The sequence below is a fragment of the Hydra viridissima genome, unplaced genomic scaffold (genome assembly GCF_058129835.1).
Source record: "Hydra viridissima isolate aposymbiotic clone 2 unplaced genomic scaffold, HvirCarnegie_v1 scaffold_9, whole genome shotgun sequence".
In the NCBI taxonomy this organism is placed as follows: Eukaryota; Metazoa; Cnidaria; class Hydrozoa; order Anthoathecata; family Hydridae; genus Hydra; species Hydra viridissima.
The window spans coordinates 15987763-15999161 of NW_028324308.1; the positions used below are offsets into that span (position 1 = coordinate 15987763).

The 11399-nt window shown below is 28.9% G+C and overlaps 1 protein-coding gene across 2 annotated transcripts; it reads left to right on the top strand.

Annotated features, from left to right (window-relative positions):
- Window positions 1–4356: 4356 nt before the first annotated feature.
- LOC145185448 (alpha-(1,6)-fucosyltransferase-like) lies at window positions 4357–9965 on the top strand. 2 transcript variants are annotated; one of them, XM_090096898.1, is made up of 6 exons: window positions 4357–4568; window positions 5001–6566; window positions 6782–6958; window positions 8423–8573; window positions 9237–9423; window positions 9802–9965. In XM_090096898.1, exons 2-6 carry the CDS (start codon window positions 5470–5472, stop codon window positions 9930–9932), a joined length of 1743 nt encoding a protein of 580 aa, XP_089953024.1. In that variant the 5' UTR covers window positions 4357–4568; window positions 5001–5469; the 3' UTR covers window positions 9933–9965. The 2 variants fall into 2 exon arrangements, 1 of the variants encoding a protein (XP_089953024.1); XR_016455328.1 differs by lacking the exon at window positions 9802–9965 and having other exon boundaries at window positions 5001–6587.
- The last annotated feature ends 1434 nt before the right edge of the window (window positions 9966–11399 follow it).

Genomic DNA, 11399 nt, shown 5'->3' on the forward strand with positions numbered 1-11399 from the left:
AGAAGTATTCATTAAACCAATTCACAAATCTCTTTTCAAAACATTTGACAGTATAGTTAACAGATTTCAATTTTCTTCGATATAGGTAAACAAATTGCTAAACAGCATAACAGCTTTTAATTCAGGAATATTTGGCTTAATAAACTTGAATTTATCTTTAGTAATATTTTGTTTGGATATGTATAAATTAGAATGGGGACAAGTAACCATTAGAAATATACAATTCAAATATAAATTAGACAATGTGTCAATGTGTGTCATTCATCAGGTAATTTTTTCTAATATGTTATCTTCAAAATTTTACCAGTATAACATACAAATGACAAATTCATGTATCAATATGCTTTGTCTTACCTCTGAATACGCTAAAATGACCTTTGTAGCAATATAGTTTCTTGACAACAAAGATGCAAATGAAATATCACACAACATTGATCTCATTAAAACCATTTATATAAAACTATATATTTTTAATTGCAATATTCAAAAGCCCCGAATCAACATAACTAAGGGATATAATGTAAATGAACTAAGAATGAATATCGCTTAAAATGTAAGGAAACTAAAATTAAGGAAGTTGTAGAAGTTAGACAAATAAATATTTCCTCATTTTGTCCACCTACTGGCCCACAGTGAAGTCGGGAGGTATTGTCATAGTAAAGGAAGAAACGGACCATCATGTGGTTAACTATTTCGAAAACAATTAAAGTATACGTAGATTAGATATTTTATTGAAATATATTTACATAATAATATAGTTAATTAGCTAGTTTTCTAAACACTTCGATATCGCTAGTACAAAGTAACGTTTTCTAGTGTTGAAATTTGACGCGTATTTGTGCTTTGTAGTTTCACGATTGCTGAAACTCGAATCCGGAAACGCCTGGAAAAACATACAAAGGAAAAAATGTCGCATTTGTATAGCTCCAAAATATTTCGGTCTACGTTTCGATTTTAATGTGAGTGGTTCATTTCAACCACCTGTCCATCTCTCCTCACCTTCCTCTACTATTCATTAGCACACACGTGAACAATTCAATTAAACATATCCATGCTTGTAACCTAGATACCTGGTTTCTGGCAAATTTCAACAACAACTTCAATCAGAGTTCTTAACAAAGCTTTTGAAACAAAAACAAAGATCATTAACCTTAATCATAACCATAATCTTAATCTTAACATAATCCTTAAACCATTAATCATTAACCATGCTTAAAATGATGTCAATCAACGAACCCAAGCACAAAAACTTTTTGTTTCCATCCTCTAATAATTTAGAGGACTGTTTCCTGTAAAATCGAATGAAATATATTTTATAGTTCTTCAATTTTGACTGTGCATTTATGGAAGTACTTATATACTTTCACTGCAAGACATTCGATGTCGGGAAACGGTCATTTGGCATACCAATTTTAAAACGGTCGACAGGATTCTGGAGTCAATTAAACGTTATAAATGCCCCACAACCAATTCAAAAAATAATTCTCTTTTGTTCAGTTTAAAGTCTTTTATTAAGTTTAAAATCTATAGATTATATTTCATATATCTACATTTACTATTTTATGGAGACTCTTCAATAAAACTCAACGTATTATTTAAATAACAACCTGTTGTTCTTATAATCATTTATCTCTCAAATATACTCAAAACTTTTATTTATGTAAATCTACTTTCCAAGGTATGTAAACACACAACATCATTAAAAAAAGAGTTATTATTACAAACTCACTTCGTTCCATTCACAAATCAAGTAATAGAAATCAAGACTATTTTTTGAAGGAATCAAAACCTCTCAAATTAATATTAGCAAGTCTTGTGCAATTTGTCTATCAAGTTCTACTACAGCTTGTACCATCAACACAATCAGTGGCTTGCCTCAAAGTCTTCACAAGATCTTTATTCATGGACCAGCTACGATCGAAAGTAAGGCTTTGCCAATTCGTTTTCTTATTGAAGAAACTGAAGAAGTTCGAAATAGCTGAAATGCGTCGAAGCTTCGAGAATGAAGACGAATGAAGATATTTACTACCAGGCTATCATGCGCATGGGAAGAACGGAATTTGCAAAATTCTATGTGTACATAACAAAATTCGCCAGGTTAACGGTTTTCGTAAGTTCAATTTCTCAGCAAGATTTAAATGTTCTCAAAAAAAAACTAGTTTCTGTGCCAGCAAGATGAAACAAAATAAAATAATCCAAAGTTTTGATTTGTAAAAAGGAAACCTGAATTGCATTATTTTTATTCGTGATATCACCTACAACTCTTAACGTTGTTAAGAAGTATTTATTTGTTAAATTAGAGAAAGTGATATATCAAATAAAAATCAATTAGTCAATTTTTTTCTTCGAGTGCCTATTATTCTTTTTGCATCACTCGATGAAAAAGAATTATCTCTTTATATAATATATTATGTCTGAGGTATGATATATCTTAATACTTCAGTTAGCCATTTTGTCTGACATTTGAGACTTTTTTAAATCTCATTTTTTTTAATGTGACGTCTTTTTCTGTGAAGTCTTTTTCTATGTGACATCTTTTTGCTTTTTATTTCAATGTCCCTAAAAACCAACAAGATGCAGTCACCAAGTTTAATGCATAATTAAAAGGTTTAATTATTTTTAGTTTGAAACCTTCAAAGTTCCTCGTATTATTTCGAGTTTCACTTTCTAACCGCACAACAAAAAATCTCTTTACAAGAGATAAAACATTTCAAAATGGTAAATAAATCCTGTTTATCCTGTTTTTAAAACATGTGAAAAGTGAGAGAACAGGAAGAAACTTTAATTAAAATTTTTTTATTTTTTAGATAATGATTTATGCTCACTCATTATTATTGTGTTTTCTAATTTGAGTTGGTTAAACACATATTTCTCAAGAAATATTTCTACGCAAAAGTTAGGAGTGTCTTTTCCATTTTAATCTTTTTTTATTATCATTATTATTTATAAAGTTGGTGTAGATTGTTTGTGAATTTAAATAGAAATTTTCGGAAAAAGTTATTTTTTTGGGCGTAAAAATTTTTGTGAATTAAAAAAAAATTTAAAATTTTATTCTATTATTTCAGCATACTGAAAAACTTTATAATTATTAAAAAAATAATCTCCTAGTGTCGTTGAACTTTTGCAGATACTTGAAAACTTCATAATTCTTTAACGTTAAATATTTTTTGTATTATGTTTTTAAAGACTTTGCCAATCAACATGAACAATAAAAAAAAAGTTGAACATAAGTTTTAATGAATTTCAAACCTTAAAATGTAACAAATCTAATGATAAAAACTGATAAAATCATTTTGGTACAATAAACACAATTTAAACCACTGGGCATCGTACACACATTTTTTAAATTATTTTTTTTACTATTGGTTTTTTCCATCCAGATTATAATTACATTTTATCGTGAACGGTGAACGGGAAAGAATTACCCGTAACTTACTGTTTCTGTTTGGTTTGGTTCATCATTCCAGCACTGATTGGTGACGCTTAAACGCAAACAAAGAAGTTTTGAAGAAGCTACGTGAAAGAGTCCGACATGCATGGTTTCATCCTAGCATTATTCAACATAATTTCTCTCTGATTTTGTGGCTGGCTACCTTAAGTCGCTCTTTTTGTGGCATTATGATGCTGGTGTTTCGTTAGCTTTGCTTTTTACATAATTTATCCTATTGGTTTTTCTATGTATATAGTTTAATAGGCGCTATAATCCTTTACACTCACATTAAAATCTTTGCACGTTACATGCACAACGAGTTATTGGTTTCATTATATTTTGATCGTAATTATTTAAATGCTTTAAAATAAATAATGCTTCGAGTTTCATGTTTACACGTTGTATGTATGCATATTCTGTTAAGAAAATTTTCTCAGATAAAAAAAATAAAAAAAATTTCTGCAAAAAATTACTCCTTTATTACATAGATTAAAAATATTACATAAACATTAAAAATTAGCTATGCTCTATGCAGCTATTTCCTTTTTTGCAACAATTTTAAACTTAAAAAGAAAGTCTTTTTTGCTGAAATCACTTAAGAATATTTTTTAAAAAGAGCTAAAAACAAAGTATTTTTTGAATTGAAATCAACATCAATATTCAATGATTTTAGAAAATAGTTATAATCTGTTAAAATTAGGGGAGGGGCAGAGGATCAATTGGATTAGTGTCCTTTTGTCACAATGATTTATTGATATAATTATATGCTGATGTTAGCCCTGTGTACACTTTGAATATAATAAATTATAATTACCCAAAGTACATAAAAATTATTTTGATATATTTTTTCTAATTATATTTAATGTTATATATAGGGTGCGGCATATATATGTACCCATTATTAATTTTTTATAAAATATACTTCTAGCATGTAAGTTAATAAAAAAATGTAACAGATATATAACATATCAACTAAAAACACTTTACAGTTATAAATGGCCTTCTTTGCTGCATCAGAAATGTTGAGTTCTTTTGCCATCTATTTCATGCTTCTTCTTGGATTTATCTGCACTCTCTTCATAATAATCTGAATGACTCTTGGCACAAACTAAATGCTTTCTTCCTGGAATTGGATTAAGTAAGGTTGATTGGACCTTCTGATAGTTTTTCCATGCAATAGAAACTAGTTTTTTCTAGACATTTATTTTTTTGATTCATAATCTCTTTGTTAAGTAAACCAGCAATCTTTATTTCAGCACATACAACGGTGAAAAATTAAAAGAAAAATTTGACAAAGTTCAATTAAAAGTGCATCAATAAAAACAATATTAAAGAGAACAAAAATTTTAATGTGTGATTTTTTTGTAATGTAATATAAATTGTAATGTAAAATGTAATTATTTGCATGTTTTTATTTGAGTAGTAGTTAAATATATATGCTGCACTCTGTAATTTGTAATTTAATTAAAATAGATTTTAAAACATTTTATTTAAATCAAATCATTATATAAAATATATGGCTTAGTGTAATAATATCTAAAAGATTCTTCTATGAATTTTTTTTTTATAGAATTATGGACCAACTCTGCAAGCTGAGCTTACATTTTAACACCTTTGCTACAGCTCTTGGAGAAAATTTAAACAAAATGATCTCAAATCAATTAAAAATGTTGTTACAAGAGTTTTTTTGTTTTTGTTCAATTTTTTCTAATATCAAATCATACTCTTTATCATAGAGATTTTTTTTTTTTTTTTTCTGGTAATTTTTATATTTTAGTTTTAATTACATGAAGCTTACACATGTTCACTTATTTTGGGACTTTCAGTCCTGGAAATAGGTGTGATAAGAGTTTATATCCTGGTAAAATTTTAATAAGCTTGCAAAATAGAATTATAAAAATTTATTTAAAAATTTTGTAAAGATATGTGAAATGCTTAAAGTAAATTATGTTTAACTTTTTTGCTTTATAGTTTATAAGATGTTTCATATTCTAAATTATATGTTCAAAAACATGAGTTAAAGTGAATTTCACAAGCAGATGGCAGCAAAGATGATTCGTTATGTAGGTTTTGTTATGATTTTGTGGTTGTTTGTGATACTTTATATGGGTTTTAATGTCTATCAACTTGTGGAAGAATCACGTAAATCTACTCAAGAACTAAATATAATAATTGAAAAGGTTTCTCGCTTAAAACGAGAAAATGAAAAGCTGCGATTAGAAAACTTTAAACCAACCACTCAAAGGGGTTTTTATCTAAAAACTGTGCATGAAGCATTTTTAAAGCATGAAGAAAATAACCAAACATTAATAAAAGAATTAGAAAATGCACATCATAAGATTAAAGAATTAGGTATGCAATTGAAGCAGAAAGAGACTGCTAGTTTGCATAGTCTAAACTATGAAATTTTGAGCAGAAGAATTTCAAATCAAATACGTGAAATGTGGTTTTTAATCTCTAGTCAAGTGAAACGTATGAAGAATATTGTACCTAATCCAGGTTATGAAGATGTTTTAAAGTTTTTAGATACTTACCGTGAGTTAAATCAAATAACAGAAAGAGACTTTGAAGAGCTTCTCTCAATGGATTTTGTATCCCATTATAAAGACTCCCTTGCATTAGAGTTATCTACTGTTGTCCAGAAACGTCTTTATAATTTACAAAATCCAGCAAACTGTGATACCGCAAAAAAATTGGTCTGTTCCTTGAATAAAGGTTGTGGCTATGGATGTCAGATGCATCATGTTCTATATTGCTTCATTGTAGCTTATTCAACTGGGCGCACTTTAATATTGGACTCATCAGGATGGCGATATTCATCAAGAGGCTGGAATGGTTACTTTGAAAGTGTTAGTAGTTCTTGTACACATTATAATGACCCAAAAGAATGGGGATATGACCATGAAAGTCATCAAGTTGTGCATTTACCAATTGTTGATGCACTCTTTCCTCGCCCGTCTCAAATGCCCCAAGCTGTTCCAAAAGACTTATATGATCAAATAAGACTATTTCATGGCCATCCATTTGTATGGTGGATTGGGCAGTTTTGTAAATTTTTATTCAAATACAAGCCAGATTTGCAAAAAGAAATAACGGAGAAGAAAAAATCTCTTGGTTTTAAGAGTCCTATTGTTGGGTACGTGAGACTTTTATAGAGGTATTGAGGTTGTTATATTGCAGCAAATGTTTAGCCAATCTTTTTTATACTGGTTTTTGATAATATTTTATACTGAGATTCACCACCTGCACCTAATGATATACAATGACCTAGCTATTCATAATCTACACCTAAGGAAAGAAAATAGCATTAAAGTTGATTTTAAAAACCATTTCACTGCATTTGTTTTTCAGCCTTCAAGTTCGTCGAACTGACAAAATAAACTTAGAAGCTGCATACCACGACATAGATGAATACATGTATTGGGTGGATTTGTTTTACAAAAAGCTAGCACTGAGCAAATCAGTTGATAAAAAAAGAGTTTTTATTGCTTCTGATGATTCATCTGTATTAACTGAGGCAAAGAAGAAGTAAGTATAATGAGTATATCAATCTTTAAACAAAATTAAATCTGCTTAGATAATTTTATTTATATTGGGTTTTGTTTTATACATAAATACATACATACATACATATATACATACATACATACATACATACATACATACATACATACATACATACATACATACATACATACATACATACATACATACATACATACATACATACATACATACATACATACATACATACATACATACATACATACATACATGCATGCATACATTACATACATTACATACATTACATACATTACATACATTACATACATTACATACATTACATACATTACATACATTACATACATTACATACATTACATACATTACATACATTACATACATTACATACAAAGGCTTTGACAAAGTGATAGAAACAGCTGAAAATTTTTTAGTACCCTAATTTTAATAGGCTGTTGTTTACCACTGATAGTAATTACAGCTCAATATGCTTTCATACAAGTTTTGAATTGTTTCCCAAGGGAATTTTTGTCCACTCTTCCAATAAAACAGCTCTTAGTTCATTTAGTGGCAATAGTGGTGGAAATTGACTTCTTGCTTACTTTTCTAAAATACACCATAAATGTTCAATTACATTAAGGTCAGGTAACTGTGGTGGCTAGATATGATATTCAACTTCCCCAAAGTGCTCGTTTTGCCAAGCAGTGATCATTTTAGGAGTATGAACTGATGAATTATCATCTTGAAAAATAGCATTTCCTTCTGGAAACAGTAGCAGACCGTAGGAAGAACATGGTTTGAAAAATATTTCATTAATCTTGGCTTTTTATTCTATCATGAAGGAAAACTATTTGCCTGGTTGATTTCTATGATATAGCTATCTAAGTCATCACAGATCCTTCAAATATCACAGATCCATGACAGTTAAAAGAAAGCAATCTGGGTTATTTTCATGTTTTGGTTTTTTTCCATACATATACATGCCTGGTGGTAGAATATGAAGTAAAGGGCAGTTCATCAGGGAAAATGCTTCAATTTGCCCCACCTTATGATGCTTTGCAACACTTGAAAGAAAGCAATACATTGTCCTATGGTTCCTTTCTAAAAGCTTTATCTTTCTTTCTGAGTTTTGCTTAGAAGATTTTTTCCTCCCTGCTCAAATGCGAACATCACTCTCAAGACAGTGCTTCTTGAAACTCCAAACAATTCTGCTGTTTCTGTTGCACATCTTACAATTCCATCATCGTGCTATTTTTTTTTAATTTTTTACTTATGTTATCTGAAAATAAACAAATAACATGATAAAGTGCATGAATATATTTTATATATATATATATATATATATATATATATATATATATATATATATATATATATATATATATATATATATATATATATATATATATATATATATATATATGTTTAAACCAACAAATCCATTATACGGTTTTAAAATTCTTTGGTTTAGATACCCAGACTATGAATTCCTGAGTGACAATGATGTGTCTGAAAGTGCCAAGCTAAGTAGTCGTTATTCCGATGAATCTTTACATGGTGTCATCTCAGATATTGAGCTTTTGTCTGACACAGATCTTCTTGTTTGTACATTTTCTTCACAGGTTTGTTCTGTTTGCATATTTGCTAATTGTTAATTTTGTGGTATCCAATCAAGTTTTGCTAGTTAATTGCAACAATTAAGTTCACTATCTGGGGATTATATCATAAATAAGCAGTATATTTTTAAAGCGATTTCTAATTTTTTTATTCTTAATGTTAAATTAAATTAATATTCTTAGTATGCCAAATTAATTACTGAAAAAAATCACTGATATACTAATTTATGTCAGAGAAATAAAATTTATTTTATTTACTGCAATTCTGTCATGCTGATAACTTTCACTGATAAGTAAGAAACTGATCATTTTTATGGAACAGCATCCTGATTCATTGTTCATAGAAAAACAAAAAAAAAAACAGTTAAGCATAAAATAAGCGGATGTATTGTTTTTACATTGTTATTTGCTGATAGAGACAAAAGTGATAGTTATTAAGTGTACTATTAAGTGTTAGTGTGCATAATTCCCATTGGTTGCCAATCTTATTTTCCCCATTGACTGCCAATCAGAAAATAAGCAAGTTAAAGAAGTAAAACATTTTATAAAAATGGAAATGAAAATGAAGCTAATGATTTGAATATGATTTTTTAGGTTTTAGTGCAACAAAATTTGAAATTATTTGGTTGGATTTATTGAAAAATTATAAATTCCTAAAAATTTGTGCAGGTTTGTCGAATGGCATATGAGATCATGAACAGCAAACACACTGATGCTAGCCAGCGTTTTAGATCATTAGATGATATTTATTACTTTGGTGGCCAGCAAGAGCATAAAACAAGAGTCATCTGGCCTCATACAGCCAAAGGTAGAACTGAACTTGATCTTAGAGTTGGGGATGTTATTGGAATAGCAGGTGAGAATTTTGATCCTTAAGTATTTCATGTTTTTTTAAACCAGTGTGCAAATTGATTTTTTTATTTTTATCTTGGTGTTGTTTTTTTTATTCAACATATTCTTTAATTAAATGTTTATCTCATTGAAAGTTCATATCATCAAAAGTTCGTCTCATCAAAAGTTCATCTCAAAAAAATTTATTCAAAAGTTCTTTGAATAAATTTCTTTGGTTAGCAAGTGATCTTTGATTAGCAAGCGATCTTTAAAAAAATAACTTAAGTTTGAGACTTGATGTTGAGCAAGTTTTGTGTTTAAGATTGCTAAAATTATTAAGGTTGGTAAGATTTTTCAGCGATACTTTATTATGAACATTTTTGATATTTTAAATGTTTTTAAGGAAACCACTGGAATGGTCATGCCAAGGGTCTTCTCCATCGTTCTCAAAAAACAGGATTATTTCCAGCGTATAAAATAGAGGATATTCATGATGTTGAGGAATTCCCTATTCCCAAAGAACTTTTTAAATAGTAGATTTTATTTTAGTAGATATATATATATATATATATATATATATATATATATATATATATATATATATATATATATATATATATATATAAGGAATAGTTATAGTTAAAGTTTTGTTAAATAATATATATAATACTGAGATTTTATTTGATAGAGTAGATAAACATGAATGAGTATTATGCGAGTGGAATAAAAAAACCGAAAAAGAGATTTTTAATGACATTTGAGTTTTATTTTAATTTTAATCAGTGTTTAGTATAACCGTTTAAGAAATTTGGCAAAATGATAACTCCTACTCATGCTGTGTTCTGATATTTTCTTGCAAGAGTTTATTTAGTCATAATGATGAAATAAACTTTCGTGGCTGAATATGTTTAAACATTTGTCTTTAAATATATCTATAATACTTTGTCAACATTTTTCAATATTTAAAAAGATTGTAGCGAAAAAGTACCACTAAACCGTGGTTTTCGCCTGTCTTTATGGATACATTGCGTATTGTCAAGAACGTAAATTTCTTTTGTACTAACAAAATTTCTTTTCCCTAAAAATCGTTAAAGGCTTCATCCTTTTGTAAAAAGCAAAGAATGACGAAACCAATATTTATATATTCCGAAATTTCAAGAAAAAATCTCAAAATCTCGAGCCTTCTCAAAAAGGGTCACGTTTAGTCTCAAAACATGAGGCCATTTAAGGCTCGTCCTGGGTCATCAAATTAATTTTGTTAGATCCTTGCTATTGATCATAAACAGGAGATTTAACTCGCATTCTTTTTTGTGAAGAGTGTATAAAGGTTAAGTATTTAATAGTTTCAAAAAATCATAAATTTTGAATTTTTTTGTAGGTTACACTAAATGTCTAACAACAAGTAAAACTCATTGAAAGTATTTAATCCGATCAGTTAATCTCTGAATCATTTTGCTAGGAAATTCTCTACCAAAATCTTTGCTATAGTATTTTCTACCTATTCAGAAACTAGTAGCCTGGTTTGATAGAATTAGGTCAGTTGGTGATCCTCCGGGAAGAGGTCCTAAGTGCCAATACATTTGCATGGGCGTATCAACAAACACAACTGCAAATTTTGTAGTACCGAGAATCTCAGAGAATTACATTAACAACAAAGAAAGATTGTTTGCTTTAGTAGAATGTTATGGCCTTTAAAGTTATCAGTCCCTTTTTTTTGAAAAGGTGGAAGGTCAGCCAGAAAGAGTTAACGTAGAGGACAACATATTTGAAAATATGGTTCTACTTGGTTCCAGCAGGATGGAAGTAGCCAAGACGATGGATATTCTGAAAGTTTCTGGTAAAATTAAAATTTTGAAAAGTCTGAATTTGTTTGGCCTTGGAGTTAACCTGATTTGAGGGTCTCATATTCCTTTTTGTCAGACTATTTAGAGAATAGGTTATCAACTTATCTCGAAAAATAAGTTTTGGACTTAACGAGAACAATCGAGTCAAAATCTGAAG